This window comes from Carassius auratus, chromosome 25 (genome assembly GCF_003368295.1).
Source record: "Carassius auratus strain Wakin chromosome 25, ASM336829v1, whole genome shotgun sequence".
Lineage (NCBI taxonomy): Eukaryota > Metazoa > Chordata > Actinopteri > Cypriniformes > Cyprinidae > Carassius > Carassius auratus.
Genome location: NC_039267.1, coordinates 165,713 through 188,295, shown reverse-complemented (window position 1 = coordinate 188,295; position 22,583 = coordinate 165,713). Strand labels below are relative to the sequence as shown.

General features: G+C 43.1%; 1 protein-coding gene across 1 annotated transcript; it reads left to right on the top strand.

The window, feature by feature from the left end:
* The first annotated feature begins 14,863 nt into the window (after window positions 1-14,863).
* Window positions 14,864-22,573, top strand: LOC113042873 (brain aromatase-like). The gene is made up of 10 exons (XM_026201865.1): window positions 14,864-15,000; window positions 16,352-16,525; window positions 16,602-16,752; window positions 17,518-17,672; window positions 17,781-17,957; window positions 18,897-19,011; window positions 19,231-19,342; window positions 19,425-19,587; window positions 19,884-20,125; window positions 20,991-22,573. The coding sequence occupies exons 2-10, from the start codon at window positions 16,384-16,386 to the stop codon at window positions 21,264-21,266; spliced, it is 1,533 nt and encodes a 510-aa protein (XP_026057650.1). The 5' UTR covers window positions 14,864-15,000; window positions 16,352-16,383; the 3' UTR covers window positions 21,267-22,573.
* The last annotated feature ends 10 nt before the right edge of the window (window positions 22,574-22,583 follow it).

Here is a 22,583-nt window from a genome sequence, read left to right as displayed (position 1 = left end):
TGTTGAAATAATGGGTTTTTTTGAAATGTTGAAAACCGTATTATGTACTTTGTGAAAGTATCGTCAGTGTACAGCTTTAGTAAATCACTGACACAACTAACAAAAGTTTTAATTAAAAAAAAACTTTAATTCAAAACAAAAGCTGAAAAGTATTATATGTGACCTGCTTCATTTAAATGATTATACCTTGGAAACATTTTACATTATATATTAAGAAAACCATTTTATGACTGTTTTTTTTTTTACTTTGGCATATAATACTCAAATGATGGTGCAAACTTAAATATCTAGAATTTGTTTTTGATTTGAGCATATAAGGTTGAAAATGTATTCATCAATTTATTTTTTGATGCCGTCTGGCTACTCTCAGTCCATGCGGAAAGAATTATGAACATAATGCCAATTGTCTGTTCACAAAATTCTTCAAAGTTTATTATTACATCTGTTGATTATATAGTTGCATTGCAAGGGGTGGTACAGTGATTGTATACACTACATCAAATATGAATGTAAGGAGAAAAACAAGTGCATGAAATACATTTGGCAAACAAAAGGATTTCCTCACCTCTTGACACCTCTGGATCCAAACGGGCCAATTCAGATTGGGTTCAGTGAACACCCAAACTGGAAGACCCTTGTCCCCATCTGAACATTTGAACTCAGGAGGAGATATACATATATGCATATGCATGTATAACATAAGGGATAGAGAGAGGTAAAACCGTAGATAGAGAGAGAGAGCGAGAAAGAGAGCACAAACAGGACGAGGGAGCGATATGTTGGGTGGGGGGTTAATGGGGACAGCGGAGAAAGGCAAAGTCATAGAAATATTCGGCAGAAAGCATGATATAATTTAATATTAATCAAGTAACAGAGCAACATTAAATGTAAAAGTATTTGTTCTTTGGTCTTCGGATCATGATGTAGAAACAATGACGTCTTCAGATTCCCAGAGTCTCTTTGGTCACCTGACATCCGAGCAGGACATTCCCCTCACACACACACTGAGACAGATCTCCCACTGAAACACACACACACACTCAAATCATCAGTGTGTGTCAAAGAACTGAAGATATCTGCTGAAACGTCTCTTGATGAACGCTGACTGAATGAATGTGGTCTGGAATGGAGATCTCACCTTTCTGAGAGCCGATCCATGACGCTGCCTTCATGGCCACAAACTGCCACTCCACCTGCTGCTCTATTTTACAGCCGTATAACCAGATCAGAGCCAGGAGAGTGGCCCATACTGACCCATCCACCTGTGTACAAACCATCATCCACTGCATTTGTTACTGGACACTGCACACAATCAGCACTGTCTGATTATTACATCACATCTCTCACCTGTGCTGGTTTCTGATTGGTCAGCTGATCATCCGTCTTCCCAAACACATCAGCCAGTGTGGAGTCCAGATCCCAGCAGCCGGACGCCTTTTGGAGAGGAACCAGCTGCAGTAACAGGTCCTTCTGGAGCTCAGGAGCAGCTGAACACACACACACACACACACACACACACACACACACTTATATAAAGACAGGAAAGCCAACTGGAATTCACTTAAAAATCTCAATATAGCAGAAGCATCAGTTTAAAAAACTTAATTGATGGATCTGGCCCTGAAGTTCAGTGAAAAACACATTTTCAGATTTACAAATATCAAACAATTAGTGCTTGCAATCTGGCAGTAATATTCCACAATATATGGAGAAGGATTGTGAATAAAATATCCACAAAATTTAGATTTGTTAGGGTCTATGCTAACTAGAAATGTGTAAAAAATGTGTCCTGGAACCCGGTATGAATCTAATCTAATCATCAACACATCTTCTTGGTTTCTCTGTGCATGGGTTTTTGTATTGACTGCTATTACTTTAACCTGCTGATGGTCATAAATGTAGTGGATATGATGTAAATTCAACGTTCAGTGTGATGAAATATTACTCTGCAAGTTTCAACATCCCTTCTCTGACTCAAGACATCTTTTACACAAGTTTGAATTAAACTGTTTTTCCCCAAGATGATAACTAGATCCACTCATATGCAACACAATGAGGTCATGTGACTACAATCTAGCATAAATTCATTCTTTATCATTTAGAATGAAATAATGCTTTTAACTTGACTTTTTTTAAGAACAGTAGGTTGATACGGTGTACACCGATAACCCAAGCCTGCAGTCAACCCCAAGGTGGCCCTATGGTGGAGTCAATATGCAATAACCTCAAAGCGCTCAAAGGCATGGACACATTTAAGAATAGAGCAAAGAAACATTTGTTTAGGAATCTCTGAATGAAATTAGTTGTACATCACAATTGAATGATTTTTATGTTAATTTCTATGTTTGGATAATTCACCCTTTATTGCTAATGATGCAGAACAGCTATCACTTTTATCATAAGCAGCCATCTTCTTAGAGTGTCTAATCCGGCTTTGGGATTCTGTCAAAAATATGTCACCACATTCAAATATTAAAAATCACAAAAGTGAAAAAATGCAACTAACAAATTAGCTAATAAGAAAATGTGATGGGTATTGAAGAGAGAGGACTCAAATGCGAGGGCAAAATGACAGTCTTTAATCAAACAAAGGAGAGCCACAGGAAAATCCAACTTAGGAGTACAAAGATGAAAACCAAGGATGACCCGAAGGCTGGATCTAACAAACACAGGAAACCTCTGTGGCCGGAACGTCAAGAAGGCTGGCGAGGCGGAGGCTTAAACCGGGCTCAGGGGAGAGCCGGGGATCGGAGCTCGCAGAGCGGAGGCGGCCGCGGCGTAGAACAGCAGGTAAGGTTCTGTGGGGTGCAATGGGTGAGCACAGAGATGTACAGATAGAGATAGTAGACAACTAACTTCACCCCGACTAGACAGGACAGGACAGGACGCGACAAACTGCTAACATAGACGCCAAAGGCAACGGCTTCATTCGGAAGTAACAATCTGACAATGAGACACGGGAACGAGAGGGTAGAAGTAGCCCAAATAACAAGGCAAGATGAGAACCAGGTGGAGGGGGAATTATCTTAATGAGAAGTGAAGACAGCTGTGACACAGAAGCGAAGAGCGAGGGAGACAGGAGGGGATAAACCAGCAGGGGGAGACAGAGGGAGAAGAATAGAGAGATAGAGACAGGATCATGACAAGACCATGACAGTACCCTCTCCTCAAAGAGCGCCTCCAGGCGCTCCAGCGGGGAAATGCTGGCGAGACCGGAGGAAATCATCAATGAGCGAGGGGTCCAGGATATCCTTAGGGGAGACCCAACTCCTCTCCTCAGGACCATACCCCTGCCAATCGACTAAGTATTGGTATCCACGACCCCGACGCCGCCTATCTATGATCCTGCGGACGGTGTAGACCGGGGAGTCTTCGATACGAACGGCAGAGAAGGACGTGGGAGGGGGGGAGCGAGAGGTCGGTTTAATACAGGAGACGTGAAACACCGGGTGAACACGACGAAGATTATGCGGCAACCGGAGTTTGACGGCGACAGGGTTAACGATCTTGATAATGCGGAACGGCCCGATGAAGCGGGGAGCCAGTTTACGGGAGTCAGACTGGAGGGGTAAATTAGATGTAGAAAGCCAAACCCTCTGACCCGCGACATAGCGAGGGCTCTTGACACGCGATTTATTGGCTGTCACGCACATGCGTCTCTTAGAACGACAAAGTGCGGATCTCACCCTCCTCCAGGTTCGTTTACAGCGACTGATAAAGGTCTGAACGGACGGGCAGTGCGAATCGGTCTCTTGGGACGAAAATAAGGGCGGTTGATAGCCGAGGCAACATTGAAAGGGAGAGATACCAGAGGCCGAGGAGGGGAGGGAATTATGAGCATACTCAGCCCAGGAAAGCTGTTCGACCCAAGATGAGGGATTGCGAAAGGCTAGACTGCGGAGCATGCGGGCAACAATCTGATTGGCTCGCTCGGCCTGGCCGTTAGTCTGTGGGTGAAAACCCGAGGAAAGGCTAGCAGTGGCCCCTATGAGACGGCAAAATTCTTTCCAGAACTGCGAGGCGAATTGCGGACCCCTATCGGACACGACATCGGTGGGCAACCCGTGATACTTAAACACATTATCAATCATAATCTGGGCCGTTTCCTTCGCAGAGGGCAGTTTGATAAGAGGAATGAAGTGCGCCGATTTTGAGAAGCAGTCGACTACCGTCAGGATGACAGTCTTGCCGGCTGAGGGCGGAAGACCGGTGATAAAGTCGAGAGCTATATGGGACCACGGGCGAGAGGGAACAGGTAGCGGTCGGAGAAGACCAGCAGGCGGAGAGTTGCCTGCTTTGGTTTGGGCACAGACAGAGCAGGCAGCGATAAAGCGGCGCGCATCACGTTCTAAAGAGGGCCACCAGAAACGCTGGCGGATAAATGCGACAGTGCCTCGAGCACCGGGATGAACCGCTAGTCTAGAAGAATGGGCCCATTGAAGAACCGCTAATCGTGTGGGAATGGGGACAAAAAGGCTGCCCCTAGGGCAGTTACGGGGAGTAGCGACGTGAGAGAGAGCGCGTTTAACCTGTCTCTCGATCCCCCAGACCGTAGCCCCCACCACCCGACCGGAAGGGATAATTTCCTCTCGGGGGGTGCGGCCGATCGAGGGATCGAAGAGTCGAGACAACGCATCTGGTTTACCGTTCTTAGAGCCCGGACGGTATGAAATGACAAAATCAAAACGCGTAAAGAAAAGGGCCCAGCGAGCCTGACGCGAGTTCAATCTCTTGGCGGAGCGAATGTATTCTAAATTGCGATGATCCGTCAAAACAATAAAAGGGACAGAGGATCCCTCTAACCACTGCCGCCACTCACCCAACGCCAGGCGGATGGCGAGGAGCTCTCGATTCCCGACATCATAATTACGTTCAGCGGGGGAAAGGCGGTGGGAGAAGTACGCGCAAGGGTGTATCTTATTATCCGACGCTGACCGCTGGGAAAGAACGGCTCCCACCCCCACCTCGGAGGCATCGACCTCAACGATAAACTGTCTTGAGCTATCTGGGGTGCGGAGGATGGGTGCGGACGTAAAAAGGGTCTTTAGCCGGTCAAACGCCTCCTGCGCAGAACCGGACCAACAGAAACGAGACTTAACCGAAGTGAGGGCGGTGAGTGGCGCGGCCACCTGGCTATAGTTGCGTATAAAGCGGCGATAAAAATTAGCAAAACCGAGAAAGCGCTGTAGCGAGACACGAGACTCAGGGACGGGCCAATCGAGCACGGCCTGGACCTTGGTAGGGTCCATCTTGATCCCCTCTGCCGAGATAACGGAGCCTAAAAACGTTATAGACGAAGCATGAAAGGAGCACTTCTCGGCCTTAACAAAGAGTCGATTCTCAAGCAAACGTTGGAGAACGCGGCGAACGTGCTGCACATGAACCTGGAGAGAGGGCGAAAAAATCAAAATGTCATCGAGATAGACAAAAACGAATAAATTGAGCATATCCCGAAGGACGTCATTGATCAGAGCCTGAAAGACAGCGGGGGCGTTAACCAATCCGAAGGGGAGGACCCTATACTCGAAGTGGCCGAGGGGCGTGTTAAAGGCGGTCTTCCACTCGTCCCCCTCCCGAATGCGTACGAGATGGTAGGCGTTACGTAGGTCGAGCTTGGTAAAGACTTTTGCCCCCTGCAGGATATCGAAGGCTGAGGACATCAGTGGCAAGGGGTAACGATTCTTAATCGTGATGTCGTTCAGCCCCCGATAATCAATGCATGGGCGTAAAGAACCGTCTTTCTTCTTAACAAAAAAGAATCCGGCGCCGGCAGGCGACGAGGACGGAACGATTGTGCCGGCGCTGAGAGACTCAGATAAATAATTCTCTAAAGCCTCCCGTTCAGGAGCAGAAAGAGAATAGAGCCTACCCCGAGGGGGCGTGGTCCCCGGGCGGAGATCAATAGCGCAGTCATACGGACGGTGGGGCGGAAGAGACATGGCTCGAGAACGGCTGAAAACCCCTCGCAAATCGTGATACTCCTCCGGAACCCCAGTCAGATCTCCCGTCTCCTCCTGCAACACAGAAACAGAAGACACGGGGGGAACAGCCGAGGCTAAACACTTAACATGACACGACAACTTCCAAGACAAAACAGACCCCCTAGCCCAGTCAATGTGTGGATTGTGAAGTTCTAACCAAGGGTGCCCCAGTACTAAAGGGGTAAAAGGAGACTGAAAAATTAAAAAGGAAACTGTCTCTTTATGGTTGCCAGAAATGGTTAGAGTTAATGGGATAGTCTGTTTCTGTACCCTAGGTAGGGCGCTGCCATCAAGGGCAAATAAAGAGGTGGAGTCTCTTAGCGGTGTGAGCGGAATACCTTGTTGGAGCGCCCACTTCTCATCCAAAAAGTTTCCCTCGGCCCCAGAGTCAATCAAGGCCGCACAGGAGGCTGACGACCCCGCCCACTGGAGGTGCGCTGGAAGTATCGTGCAGGAAGTGGAAGGAATGGTCTTAGTGGTAGCGCTCGCCAGTAACCCTCCTCCTACTGGCGAGCGTTGGCCTTTTACTGGACACGAAAACACAAAGTGAGAGGCACTAGCACAGTACATGCAGAGGCGGTTAGAGATCCTCCTCTGACGCTCCTTAGGCGAAATACGCAGGCCACCCAGCTGCATGGGTTCCGGTTCTGAGTGGGAGGGGCTGACTCGAGGCGGCGAGAAGAGACTCTCCTCTAGGCGATGAGCACGACGGCGCTGTTCAAACCGTCTCTCCACCCGGATGGCCAGGTCGATAAGGTCGTCGAGCCGGGCGGGGATTTCACGGACAAGGACCTCGTCCCGCACCTCCGGAGACAAGCCCTCCAGGAAGCGAGCAGTCAGTGCGGGTTGGTTCCACCCACAGGTGGTAGCGAGGGTCCGGAACTCAACGGAGAAATCCGGCACGGATCGTCTTCCCTGCCGGAGTGTGGAAAGCCGACGGGACGCCTCCTCTCCGTAGGCGGAACGGTCGAAGACCCGGATCATCTCCTCCTTGAAGCGCTCAAAGGTTGAGGTGCTCTCTGCCTCCGTCTCCCAGTTGGCCGTTCCCCATTCGCGAGCCCGCCCGTGGAGGAGTGAGAGAACGAAAGCCACCCTGGCCCTCTCCTTAGCATATGTAACGGGCTGGAGCGAGAAAACCACCTCACACTGGGTAAGGAAAGCGCGGCACTGAGTTGGCTCACCCGAATAGACCGGAGGATTGTTTATCCGAGGCTCCGCCTGACCCGGAGGAGAATAAGAGGCGGAAGGCTGGAGACGCAGGTTGTGGACCTGGCTGGACAGCTCGGACATTTGGGCAGCCAAAGAACCGACGGCGTGTCGGGTAGCGGAGATGTCCTCCTCATGCTTCCCGAGGAGGACGCCCTGGTGCTCAATGGCGGTCTGGAACGGACTGCCACTCGCTGAGTCCATCGTGGTCAGATTGTTCTGTGATGGGTATTGAAGAGAGAGGACTCAAATGCGAGGGCAAAATGACAGTCTTTAATCAAACAAAGGAGAGCCACAGGAAAATCCAACTTAGGAGTACAAAGATGAAAACCAAGGATGACCCGAAGGCTGGATCTAACAAACACAGGAAACCTCTGTGGCCGGAACGTCAAGAAGGCTGGCGAGGCGGAGGCTTAAACCGGGCTCAGGGGAGAGCCGGGGATCGGAGCTCGCAGAGCGGAGGCGGCCGCGGCGTAGAACAGCAGGTAAGGTTCTGTGGGGTGCAATGGGTGAGCACAGAGATGTACAGATAGAGATAGTAGACAACTAACTTCACCCCGACTAGACAGGACAGGACAGGACGCGACAAACTGCTAACATAGACGCCAAAGGCAACGGCTTCATTCGGAAGTAACAATCTGACAATGAGACACGGGAACGAGAGGGTAGAAGTAGCCCAAATAACAAGGCAAGATGAGAACCAGGTGGAGGGGGAATTATCTTAATGAGAAGTGAAGACAGCTGTGACACAGAAGCGAAGAGCGAGGGAGACAGGAGGGGATAAACCAGCAGGGGGAGACAGAGGGAGAAGAATAGAGAGATAGAGACAGGATCATGACAAGACCATGACAGAAAAGCTCTGAAATCTAACTGTATTACTGATTCTTACAGATCCTTGTACTATAAGGGATTTCACCACCACAAAAGGAAAACCAACATACACAAAAAAATACAACTAATCACTATGATTTATTTTACCCTGATTAAGAGAAAGTGCTTGACGCAGTTTCCCTAAAAAACTAATTCACATTTTGTTAACTTAAGTGACAGGGAACCATTTAGTGGTCTCTGTTTATTAATGTGGTTTGCTGATGCTTGTTTGTGAAATTCATTGAAAACAAGGTTTGTGTTGAAAAAATAAGTTAAAACATTGCATACTTAACCCTTTCACAAAACTAATATCAAATTGAGGTGCACTTACCTATTAGTGATTTAGATTTAGTTCGTTCAGACACTGGTGGTTGAGCCGGTTGAGTGGCTTCAAGGAGAGAAAACAAAAGGTAGAACAGATTCTGGAGAAATAGACAAGAACAGACACATCTAACAAAACTAACAAACAAGAAAAGCTTTGGAATAGGGATGGATTGATATGGACATATTTGACCCAAGTCAATTTTGCTATAATCCTAAAGGCCGAAACCCTTTAGTATTAGTTCTGTTTCTAAGGGAACTGAGGTTACGTTAGTAACTGAGTATGTTCCTTATCGATACTACACTCGTACTGCATCGCAAGTCGTTCAATCAAGCTGTACTATCAGGAACGATGACAGGGTATTCGCCCAGAGCAATAAGAAGGGTTTGTAACAAATACCGTAATTCCTCAAATAAAAGCCGGGGCCTTTATTTACCTGAACTGCAGAAGGTAACAGGCTTTTATGTAGCTACACCAGTCATCTTGTTGACCTCCTACAGTTCAGGTGCTAAGGGGCCTGACAATGTGTAGGGGACCAAGCTAACACCAGGGACCCGGAAGCAGTTGGGGTCCTAGGCTGGACAACAAGCAAAAACTGACCATGACAGGACCTGCGTTTGTAGCACAGGAACACCCAGGTTGTAGAATCTGACAAATGTGGATGGCGAGAATCAGCAGGCCGTTGCACAGATTTCTTGGGTAGACACGCCACTAGACCACACCCACGAGGAGGCCATGCCCCTTGTGGAGTGTGTTCCAACTCCTATCGAACATCGGATCCCAGAGAATGAATAAGCGATAGCTATCTGTATAACCTTGGCTTTGAGACAGAATGACCCTTGGTACGAGCTCCGAAGCACATAAAGAGCTGTTCTGACTGCTGAAAAGAGGTGGAATGGTCAATGTAGGCTCTTAAGGCTCTGACAGGGCAGAGTAAGTTCAACTCCTGATCATGAAGGAGGAAGTTTGGAGAAAACAACAATCTGGTCTCTGTACAGAGTGGAGAGAACCTTCAGAACATACCAGTGCCTTGGCTTCAGGTAGACCTTGGAGTCGCCAGGCCCAAACTCAAGACAAGAGGGGCTCAGAGAGTACCTGTAAGTCTCCTACTCGCTTAACTGATGCTAGTGCCACTAGCATAGCAGTTTCCAGTGATAGATAACATAAGTCAGCAGTCTGAAGTGGTTCGAAGAGCAGCTCTTTGAGGCCCCTAAGAACTGTGTATAGGTCGCATGTGGGGATCGTGAAGGGGAGAGGAGGGTTTAGCCTTCTGAACCCCTTCAGAGAATGAACAACCAAGCTGTTCTTACCCACAGACTGCCCGGCTATAGGAGCATGAGAGGCTGCGATAGCTGCAACATAGATTTCAAGGGTAGAGGGTGTATGGCCCCTATCCATTAAGTCTTGGAGGAAGGACAATAACCGAGATGGCACAGGCTGTGCACCGGGCAGTTAAAAAATGACCATTTAAGGCTATAGAAACGCCTTGATGATGGAGCTCTAGCCTGTTATATGGTATTCATGGTGCTCTCTGGGAGGTCTACTGACTTCTGTCAAGAGGCCATAAATGGGGAGCCCAAAGCTCAGGTCAAGAGAGCAACTGTTCCGTTCGCTTGAGGGAGGAGGTCTCATTTCAAGGGGATTGGCCATGGCACCGCTACACAGGGGCTACCAAGAGGACCTTGTGGGTATGCTCCCTGATTCGTCTGATGACCTGGGGGATCAGAGCAATCAGGGGAAAAGCATAAAAGATGAGACTGGGCCAGTCGTCAGCCAGAGCACATTGATTTTTGAAAAATAGATTGGGCAATTAGATTTGGAAGAGGTCAACCTCTGCCCACCCAAAGACGTCCCCAACAGTCTGGAGATGGAGGCTCCATTCCTCTAAGTGTAGGTTGCTCTGGGACAACATGTCCGGCCCTGTGTTCAGAATGTCCTGCACATTTGCTGCTCTCAAGGAGAGCAAGTGGTGCTGGGCCCACTCCGGGACCCTTATCACTAGAGTGAATAGGGGTTTTGAGGAGAGCCCACCATAGCGATTTATGAATGACACCACTGTCATGTTGTCCGACCAGACTAGGACTTGGTTCCCTGCCAGGAGTGATAAGAAAGCAAAGAGGGCTCAACATACAGCCAGCATTTCCATGTGGTTGATGTGGAGCTTACTTTCTGCACTTGTCAAGATGCCAATGGTCGGATGGCCTCCGCACAGGGCTCCCCAGCCCATTTTGGAAGCATTTGTGAAGATGACTTTCCATCTGCCAACTATCCCCACCACTGCTCCCTAGTCGTACCATCCTCGTCCACTTTGATCATGTGGCGACCGTGCCGGTATTTGGTGGGACTTGAGGTTTTAGCCAAAACTGCAGTGCACACATGAAGAGCAGGCCCAACTGTAGTGAGCTCATGAGACCTAGCATCTTTTGAAACCTCTTGAATGGCAAAGCCATTCCGGGCCATTCCGAGCCTTTCTCTAGCGAGACTACGGCCCTCATGTGGGTCGAGTTGATAATTCAGAGCGAATTGCAGTATGTAACCTTTTTTTATTGTTTTCAACACCTTTTCTGACACTCCGGGGATGGCTTACCAGGGATCGGGCCGCGTGGCGGGGGGTTATATTGGTTCGGGGACTAAGTCACTGTAGGTAACAGTTCATCCATCCATTAATCCATACATTTTCCGCCTATCCCGGGCGGGGTTGCGGGGGCAGCATTCTACGCAGAGATGCCCAGACTTCCCTCTCCCTAGACACTTCCTCCAGCTCTCCTGGGGGGATACCGAGGCGTTCCCAGGCCAGCCGTGACATTGTCCCTCTAACGTATCATTCTTCCCCTGGGCCTTCTCCTGGTGCAATGTGCCTGGAACACCTTCCAGGAAGGCGTCCAGGAGGCATTCGGAACAGATGCCCGAGCCACCTCAGCTGGCTCCTCTCGATGTGGAGGAGCAGCGGCTCTACTCCGAGTTCCTCCCAAGTGGCAGAACTCCTCACACTATCTTTAAGGGAGCGCCCAGCCACCCTACAGTGAAAGATCATTTTGGCCACCTGTATCTGGGATTTTGTCCTTTCGGTCATGACCCACAGCTCATGACCACAGGTGAGAGTAGGAACGTAGATTGACCGTTAAATAGAGAGCTTCGCCTTGCAGCTCAGCTCCTTCTTTACCACGAGAGACAGGTACACATGACTGCAGAAGCTGCAACTATCCGCCTGTCAATCTCCCGCTCCATCCTTCCCTAACTCGTGAACAAGACCCCAAGATACTTGAACTCCTCCACTTGAGGCACTAGCTCTCCACCAATCTAAAAGGGACATGCCACCCTTTTCTGGCTGAGAACCATGGCTTCAGACTTGGAGATGCTGTAAGGAACTGTGGTGAGGCAACAAACACATTGCTTCAAGCACCTGGAACAGAACGGGGTGATGGGTGATGGTCTGGCTTCCTGACTGGTGCATCAGAGTGGAGGAACACTAGAGGATTCAGAGTGCAGTTGGGCTCTAGTTTGGAGATGGGCTTTGGAGAGCTCATATGAACACAGAGTCAGTCGTTTTTTCAGTCAGCACGACCCACGATTATAACTCCACTTATATCCACTTATTGTAGTAGTAGCTATTATAGGCCTCTAAATTAATGTATTAATCATAGCCTAGTTGGCCAACTAATAATTATAAAATGATGATTCATGCAGCGGCGAGCATTTCTGTGTCTGCACTTGTTGCTGCGAGCCACGCAGCAAAGAAGAGAACGCTGGCCGAGTTTGAGGATTAGTGTGAAAACATTGTGGAGCTGGACGAGGATGACGATGAAGTACAGCAATACATGAGCCTCAATCACAATATGGAAGGTGATGGAAGAGATGTGCTGCTCTGGTGGAAACAGCACGAGACCCTGCTACCGCAAGTCCGCAACTGTCATGACAGGCTTGCTTTGTGTTTAGTGTCCCCGCCAGCAGCAGCAGCGAATGTGTCTTCAGTGCAGCGGGAAGAGAGGAGGATGGGGTTAAAACCTTCCACTCTGGAGGCTATTATTTTTCTCCATGATGCTCTGTAAGAGATTGTTCTAACTTTTTGTTTGACTGGACTTTATTTTCGTTTAACTGTTGGAAACTAATGGAAAAAAGAATGGACATTTTCTGTGGTGCAGTTTTGAGGTAAGATAACCTGCAAGTTTGTTTTAAATTAATTTAGTTTGTTTAGATTGTAGGCTATTTCTCATTTCGTTTGCGAGTGCTGTTGCGAGCAGCCTGAGCCTGCCTCAGTATTTAATTTTTTTTAATTTTACTCACTGTGGTTTAATAAATTAACATTTATGAAACTAATTGTCTGTGTGATATGCTTGAAGTGTTATGGATTTTATTGTAACCAAGTTAAGTATTAGCGTTGATTTGAGAGGCTTAATTGATTAAATATGTTTTAGGCTACTCACTGTCGGCTCGGCTGATTAATCTTCATTTAAAAAAAAATGCTCCAAACATTTGTCTAAATTAACTTTATAAAGAAATGAAAAGAAACATAACACAAAACTGACCTATTTTAATTGCTGCAAATAGGGCATGCTCCTGCTATAAAAAAAACAAAAACAAAAAAAAAAACACGGGCTCGTGTTGGACTCGGGCTGATAATTCTGATGAGCTTTCGGACACGGGTCGGGCTAGGGCCTGAGCGTCTGGGCCAGGGCCGGGCTCGGGCCTAGATTTGAGGCCCGTGCAGGGCTCTAGTCTGAACACATCAGGACTCTCTGCACTCTCTTCCAACAGAAACGCCTGCTGACCTGAACTCACAGCGTCATCATACCGATCCCTCGCCTGCAGGATACAGTTTTTTTACGTGATGTACAGTATAAATATATGCAACTGAGCTGCAGTTTGTATTTGGACTCACGGTTTCTCTGTCCTGCACCTCTGCCACAATCTCCTGCTCTCCGATCTTGGCACTGAAGTGGCAGACAGCAGCATCAGCAGGCAGAGGGAAGACGAACAAGGCCTCCAGGGGGCGCTCTTCCTCATTTACATACTTCAGAGTGGAGGAGACTGTGGCTACATGATCCTGAACCAGAAGCTCCACTGAGATGCTCTTCAGAGGCACTGAGACACACAAACCAACACAACAACATCACAAACTAACAGAACATTACAAATGCGACTCAAAAACAGTAGAACAACATTACAAATTAACCTCATATAGCTCTATGATAAAAAGAGCACGTTAAACTTTCTGTGTTTTCATAAAAACACGTAGATATATAATTAAGATTCACTAGTTTATGATTAACATCCTTTCGGATAAAATCTACCTTTATTATATAGTAATATCCTCCTTATATAAAGGCCTTACGACCAACTTCCCGTTGTGAAAAAAACCACAGCTCTTCCAAAGGGTTTAATTTGAAAATGCAGGTAACAGTAACATTTAACTGGCTCATATTTCTCAGTCAGATATGACTCTCATTGTTCTAAATTCTCACACAGCATTAAAGGAAAAGACTAGATTTACCTCCTTCAAAAGTGATCGAAAGTTAAAATCACTCAACAAATCTATTCCTTTTAATCTGCAGTTCTGCTAATGTGTTAGTCTACTACTAAGAATGGTTTCCTTATGAGATGTTTTAGGGCCTATAAAATTTTATGATTATATGATAAATGTAGTATTTCTCTTTATTATTATTAATAATAATTTTCTATATTTCGACTTTAATCTCATAATATTTCGACTTTATTCTTGAAATATTACGACTTTATTCTCAAAATATTACGACTTTATTCTCGAAATATTACGACTTTAAAAGTCGTAAACGACTTGAAAAGTGACCCCTGCAGAAGCCAGCACTGTTCTGCTCAGGTTTCTCTAAGCAGCTTGCAAATATATGGCTGATTCTTCCATTCGTTATTTTAGAAACTTTTTATTCAAGTTCTACCTCAATTAGGCTACTAGCCTTTCCTATCTTTTGCACAATAAATGTCTGAACATACAACACTTATCTGAACTTCCCACAAAACAATATACAAAAAAATAAATAAAAAAAAATTGCACAAGAATCTTCAATTAACGTGTCACTGCAAGTAGACAGCATGAAGTGTATTATGTGTGCTTTAGGAAGTGGAATGAACGCTCAAATTTCTCAGGCCACATTATTTCCCTCCTTCACATCTTTGGTACATAAAAGCTCATTCACTCCTGCAGTTCTGGGTCAGTCTGACCCGTCTTTATTAAAGGACCCTCAGAGAATGAATGACAGCGGATTTGGAACCAAGACAAAGGTCAATAAACCCCTGAAAAATAACAAGAGGGTGGATGAAATGTGTTTCGCATTAAAGAGCTAACAGCATCCCACACTGACCATTATGTGTGTGCTTTTCTGGAAAGTATGAAAGCCTGCTCTGCTTTGGTCCATCATTGTTTCATTGTTCTGGTTTGTTCTGCTTTGGGATTTCAATGACACTTTACAAGGAAAATGGGTGTATCATGGCAACCGGGATTATAAAGCACTTTAAAAAAGGAAAAGACTATATATTGGGCTAAAACATCAGCTAATGTACTTCAGATTGATGGGAGCATGTAAACGACAAGTCTGAGCTACTGAACGGCACATTTTAAAAAAATGAAGCGGATGCAGATCTAAAGAGGTGAGTGTGTTTGTTAAATTACTCCGGTTGACGTCAATACATTCAGATGCTAAGCTGAAAAATTCAAGGCTGGGCTTTAATTTTTCAGCTGGACTGAAAATCTAAATAATGTTTACGTATGAATTCACGCGATAATGACTTTTTTAAACTCGTCCAAGGACATGAAGCATGCCTTTATGAAGTACTTCAGGTTCTGAAAGTTGACCGTTTACTTTGTTGTCCCACAAATGCATGACTTTCTTATTGGTAGATATTTAGAAGAATGTAAAAGCATGTGGCATGTCAAGTTTTAAAAAAGCAACACAGAATTATCACAAACATAGTCCATACATGCCTCGTGACAGCAAACGAGAATGTCATTCAGTTGCATTGATCAAACAAGGAACATTATGTCTTTACCCCTGTTATAACTGATAAACTACTATTGTTCTGTTCATATTCTGAATTAAAAAATATTTTTTATAAATTCTTTGACTTTAAATTGCTTTAAAGTTTTGATATTTTAATGTCATTTTTTTAAATGTCTATATAGTATTTTTTTAATAAATTTTTATTTGTTTCAGTTTATTCAGTCATTTTAACATTTAGTGTTAATTTAAATGCGTAATTTTGCCTTGGCAACTGGCTTAAAATAAACTTCTTTTAATTTCAGTAAACTACAGAAGCCCATTTCTGCCACAGAATATAAATTTAAAAAGGTAATTGCGACTATTTATCTCACAATTCTGACTTTTCCTTGCAATTGCGTGTTTACAATTTTATTGTGAGTTAGATCACACTTGTGAGATACAGTATATATTTGCAATTATAAGAAAATCTCTGAATTGTGAGATATAAACTTGCAATTGTGAGAAAAAAAAATCTGAATTGCAAGTTTTTATCTCAAAATTTGGAAATGTTCTCACAATTTAATTTTCTCAGTGTGAATCCTGCAAATCCGACTTTATAACTCGCAACTTTGAGTTTACATCTTGCAATTCTTAGAGAAAAGGTCAGAATTTTGAGATTTAATATATTTCGTTTTAATTAGTGATAATGGGTGTGTTCACGTGCAAATTAGAGTGATCAAGTGATTAAAACGAAAATACCCAACATGCCATGTTTTGGCCAAATTCTTAAATAAATACAAGATGGCAGATAAAGCAAGAGAATTAGATTTTATAATTATACTTCATCCGGTATCAATAAAAATAGTTTAATTTACTAGTCAAAAATATTTAATATTTCCCTCCAAAATTTGCCATTCATTTTTATAGTAGAATATTACATAATTATCACAATGCTAATAGCAAACTCCATTGCAGTTTTACAATGCTGATTCCAACATTTTAAGGTACTTCTTCATATTTAGGTGCACAAGGTGTGTCTTCAGATGATGTGGTGATGGAGGAGGTCCTCAAGGGCACGGTAAACTTCGCCGCAGCGGTGCAGGTAACGTTGATGGCATTGACAGGGACGTTACTGCTGATCCTCATGCACAGAATATTTACAGCCAAGAATTGGAGGAACCAATCAGGTGTCCCAGGTGAGTTCAAACCAATCAGATTTACTGGGAACAACCTACCGACCAGTCATGCTGGTTGTGCTGTCATGTTTTTCAGGTCCGGGTTGGTTGTTGGGTCTCGGCCCGATCATGAGCTACAGCAGGTTCCTGTGGATGGGGATCGGCTCCGCATGCAACTACTACAATGAAAAATATGGCAGCATTGCTCGGGTCTGGATTAGCGGAGAAGAGACCTTTATACTTAGCAAGTTAGTTCTCTAAAACATGAACGTCATACACTCAGCTAAAAGGGAACGTTCTCAGAATGTTCTGGCAAGGTTCTCACAATGTTATGAACAAATGTTCTTCGACTAATAATTTCTCAAAGTGATCTGGTTTTGAATGATATTCTCGAAACGTTAGCAAAAAAATAAAAATGATTTCTACATTGTTCATGGATCTTTTTTCTACAATGTTTTAATGTGTTCGTCTAACTTTAACCACTTCTTCAAGAATATTCACAACTCGATTCAAAAGTATTCGTTCTAACTCAAATTAACGTTAAAAAAACAGCCACTTGAACAAAATAGTTTGAAAAGTAACTGATTTACAAATTTAAACATTTTAAAACCTTAAAACAACTACAGTACATTAAAGTGTGGCCAACAATCGAGGTTCTCTGCAAATTTATTTTTTTCCGCTCTTACGCAAAAATCCCAATTACGTTGATTTGTATTGAAATGAATGGATTTCTTACGTGAAAAATTGTTGAACATCCGTCAGTGTCACCACAGTTTAAATGATAATATAATTTGTTGTTGATTATCCTTACTATGGATTATTATCAATTTTACTGAATAGCTGTTGTAGATCAAGTAATTTCATGGTTCAGAAAGTTGCTCAAGGCCAAAACTTGATTTTTAGTACAGTCTGCAGTCCATAAAACCTAATTATGTCATTAACTGTTGACTAAAATGAGGAATGCAACATCTGAGGGCAACATTTTTTATGTGAAAAATGTAAAACTGTTTCAGGTCCTCTGCGGTGTATCATGTTCTGAAGAGCAATAATTACACTGGGAGGTTTGCCAGTAAAAAAGGTCTGCAGTGCATTGGTATGTTTGAACAAGGCATTATCTTCAACAGCAACATGGCGTTGTGGAAGAAAGTGCGTACATATTTCACCAAAGGTGGGTGTTATTCAGTGAAACTGGTCTCAGAACAGTTGATACACACATTGTTCAGAATCTATTGTGTGTGTGTGTGTGTGTGTGTGTGTGTGTGTCTGTGTCCACTAGCTCTTACAGGACCAGGTCTCCAGAAATCAGTAGATGTGTGTGTCAGCGCGACCAACAAACAGCTTAACGTCCTGCAGGAGTTCACAGACCACTCGGGACATGTGGATGTACTCAATCTGCTGCGCTGTATTGTTGTGGATGTTTCCAATAGACTCTTCCTAAGAATCCCTCTCAATGGTCAGACTGCAATACAAACACTCTTAAAAATATTTGTTTCATTTGATCGGATTGATTCAGTTGGACCACAAAACAAGTCATAAGTGTCAATTTTTCGACAGATGATGCGCTTGCCATTGGTGTATGGTTTATTAGGATCGGACAGTATTAGGCCAAGATACAACTATTTGAAAATCTGAAATCTGAGGTTGCAAAAAATAAAAAATAAAACAAAATACTGAGAAAATCTAATTTGTCCAAATGAATTCTTAGCAATGCATATTAATAAATTAAGTTTTGATATATTTATGAGAGGAAATTAATATATCTTCATGGAACATGATCTTTAATATCCTAATGATTTCTGGCATTAAAAAAAATCAATATTTTCGTCCCATACATTACTATTTTGGCTATTGCTAAAAATATACCCCAGCGACTTAAGACTGGTTTTGTGCTCCAGGGTCACATATATAAACAAAATAAAAGGCTGGATGGGTGTACTTCTGATGGGTGTTGGGGGAAGTTACTTTTAAAAGTAATACATTACAATATTGTGTCATAATTACATTATAATTGTGTCACTTTTTGGCACAATTGGTACTTTTTATGGAATTACATGCATTTATGGCATTACTTTCTGTCACTTTTAGTAAAGAATGAGCCAAAAGTTAGTATATTTTTGGCAACTGTAAAGGCCTTTTCACAACTAAAGTGAAATTAATAAACTTTGGGCTGAAGGGAGTGTCAATGAGTAAATGGGAAAATAAAGTAACTTATTTTAAAAAGTAACTAGTTACTTGAAAAAAGTAATCTGATATTGATACTTAATCTCATGGTACTTGTAATGTGTTCCCCCAACACTGCTTCCGATACATTTTAAATTACCTTAGCCAGTTGTAAATGTGAATTTTTCACAGTAAGCATACAATCCTCATTCGTTATGCTTGTTCAATACAGAGAAAGACTTGCTGATAAAGATCCACCGGTATTTCAGTACCTGGCAGGCGGTTCTCATACAGCCAGACGTTTTCTTCAGACTAAACTTTGTGTACAAAAAATACCACCTGGCAGCGTGAGTCCACCTCAGACTTTATCATTTTTATGAACTGTAGATTTTTTTGAATTAATAACCAAAAATACTCTCTTTGACGTGTAGAAGCCATTTTTGCCACTGTACCTTTAAGAATTAAGCAAATTACCTTTAATTTGATTGGTGAAGTCTAATTTAGTGGCATAAATTCAGAAATCATTAAAGCTCTATGAACACCGCTTAAGAAGTTTTTTCTTGCAGAAAAGAGCTGCAGGATGAAATGGGAAAGCTTGTGGAGCAAAAGCGACAGGCCATCAATAACATGGAGAAGCTGGATGAGACAGACTTCGCAACGGAGCTGATATTTGCTCAGGTGTGTAAACACTTACTCTATTGATTTGCCATCTCCTGTATTAAAGCGATACAACATGTTAACTTACTGCATGTGTCTGCAGAACCACGATGAGCTGTCTGTAGACGACGTGAGGCAGTGTGTGCTGGAGATGGTGATCGCTGCTCCAGACACTCTTTCCATCAGTCTGTTCTTCATGCTTCTCCTGCTGAAGCAGAACTCTGTCGTGGAGGAGCAGATCGTCCAGGAGATACAGTCTCAGATAGGCATGGTTAAACATTTACAAGACAACTTTTAACATCTGAAACTGTATAGATCATCTTTAAGGTGGCCAACATGGTGATAGGAGCATGGTAGCTAGTTTGAAAAAGTGGTTTACCAGCTCAAATTAGCCATGACCAAGATGGTCTACCAAGTCAGTCTTGGCCCCAACAACTAGTAGTCCAATCTAGATCAAGTGGACCAGCCAATGTCCAAGAACTGGCTAGAAATCATCAGAAACTGGTTTAACTAAACTTCCCATTACCTTTTGCATGCAAAGATGTCTTTCTTTTCCTCTCAGGCGAGCGGGATGTAGAGTCGGCCGACCTGCAGAAACTGAACGTTCTAGAGCGCTTTATCAAAGAGTCTTTGAGGTTCCATCCGGTGGTGGACTTCATCATGAGACGGGCTCTGGAGGACGACGAGATCGATGGCTACCGAGTGGCGAAGGGGACGAACCTCATCCTGAACATCGGACGCATGCACAAGTCTGAGTTCTTCCAAAAACCCAACGAATTCAACTTGGAGAACTTTGAGAACACCGTAAGTACGGGGACAACCGCACACGTAAGTTCAAATACAACCATACAAACCTGGATGTAAAGCATTTTTTTTCTTAAATTTGACTCATAAATTGGTACATTGGTAGATTTTATACCAATTGTTCATTTTCTATTACAAATTTCCAAATACTGTAAACATCTTCCCAATAACCGAATAATCAATATTGACCTGTTAAACTAGAGAATTGGCATTTTATGAATAAAAAGAAAAAATATGAGTGAACTCTAAAACTTTCAATAAAGTACTGTGGTATTACAGTGATTCTAGACATGGTACTGGGACTTCTAATACCATAATATTTTTTATTAACCCAATTAATACAAACTTTAAGATCACTGTAAATACTGGGACAATCAGACATATAAGATCAAAAAGGCCATACAAACCACTATGACTCATAAATTGTTACTATTGTAGATTTTATATCAAGTATTCATAGTCTTTTATAAATTTCCTAATATATTATACATCTTCCCAATAACTGAATCATCAATACTGACCTGTTAGAAATAGAGATTTAGCATTTCTAAATGGAAATAGGAAAAAATGCTTTGGTATTACTATGTTTTTGGACACGCTCTGGTAAAACCAGTGTATATACCATTTCAATATCACGTTGTTGTTGTTTTTTTACTTACCACAGTGATGGTATACCTTATACCTTGTGATGTCATGAGACTTCATATGAATATGGTATCATACTGTAAAGTATCATTATGAGGACCGTTTTCTGTACCATGTAAATACCATAACATTCTTTGAAATAAACACAATGGTAGTGCATTACCATCCGCTATCATCACTTTGCCACTGTAATATTGTAAGCGTAATGCTTCCCTCTCAGGTTCCCAGTCGTTACTTCCAGCCGTTCGGCTGTGGCCCGCGGGCCTGCGTCGGGAAGCACATAGCCATGGTGATGACGAAGGCCATCCTGGTGACCCTGTTGTCGAGGTTCACGGTTTGTCCTCGTCACGGCTGCACAGTCAGCACCATCAAGCAGACCAACAATCTCTCCATGCAGCCGGTGGAAGAGGATCCCGACTGCCTGGCCATGCGCTTCATTCCACGATCTCAGAATATCTGTGGAGACCCACACCTGGGCGAAAAAACACAGGAATAGAAACCTTTAAAGTCATTTCCTTTCACTTACTTAATATTTTCAGTGGGCTTTCTATGTCAAGACTGCTTTCTTTTTTGACTTACTATACACAAACTGTTGAACTTACCTCAAACTCAGTGAAGCATACCAGTCAGCCTGCGATGTATATACATCCCCAACCAAAACACAGACATATCATCACTTGGTGAACTTTTAAAGGGATAGTTCATCCAAAAATGACAGTTCTTTCATTAATTACTCATTCTCATGTCGTTCCAAACCCGTAATACCTTTGTTCATTTTCAGAACACAAATGAAGATATTTTTGATGAAATCCAAGAGCTTTCTGACCTCCCTCCAAAGACAGCAATGCAACTGACACTTTCAAGGAACAGAAACGTAGTAAAGACATTGTTAAAATAGTTGTTGGCATTGTTTTCTTTGCACACAAAATTCTCGTAGCTTCATAAAATTATGGTTGAAGCACTGTTGTCACATGGACTATTTAAACGATACTGCGTTTCTGTGCTTTGATCGTGTTAGCAAAAAATATCTTAATTTGTGTTCTGAAGATGAATGAAGATCTTACGGGTTTGGAACGACATAAGGGTGAGTAATTAATGACAGAATTATCCTTTTTGGATGAACTATCCCTTTAATGTTTCTAACTCACCTCAACAACAAAAAAAGTTTGCAGTTTATGCTGACATAAGGGCAATGACAAAATGACAAAAATTGTCACATGTATTAATCTAATCTAAAGTGATTATTTGCTGTAGTCTAAGATCTTTAGTGCTGCAAATTAACCAACTAGTAAGTTAACATTAAATGACATCCACAACCCATTTTACTTCCATAATGTGACGTTTTTAAATTACATTGAGTAAGAACTTTATTTACTGGAATTGACTGTAATGTGAATGATGGCTACCAGAATGGAGATGAAAAATGAGTGATGTCTTGGTGATGTCAATCAAAAAAGGATGAATGATGCTGAAGTGAAGCAAGCTGTAACATTTTTATGAAAGATAACGAAGACAAACATTTTCTTTGGAATAATGTGCGCTTTTAAAAAATTAAATGGGGTCTTTTTTCATTTTCATGTTTTATAAAAAATAATCTACACTAGTCTGTTTGAGGTTGACTGTATTACGTAGTTGAGAGAATATTTAAAAGAATAAATACTATGAATATGTACTAGACACTTGAAATATTTCTAATATTATGAAAATAACGGAAATATTTGATTATGCAAAACTACTCTGGTTTTTGCTCGAATAAAGTGTACCGATAACTAACTACAGTGAATAAAATGACATTTTAAAAACAATGCCATAT

What these genes read in the sequence shown, in the direction of transcription:
- LOC113042873 (XM_026201865.1), top strand. Translation starts at nt 16,384, where the DNA reads ATGGAGGAGGTCCTCAAGGGCACGGTAAACTTCGCCGCAGCGGTGCAG. An exon ending in CCTAAGAATCCCTCTCAATG is followed by an intron (nt 17,958 to 18,896) that starts GTCAGACTGCAA and finishes TGTTCAATACAG; the next exon opens with AGAAAGACTTGCTGATAAAG. An exon ending in GGAGATACAGTCTCAGATAG is followed by an intron (nt 19,588 to 19,883) that starts GCATGGTTAAAC and finishes TTTTCCTCTCAG; the next exon opens with GCGAGCGGGATGTAGAGTCG.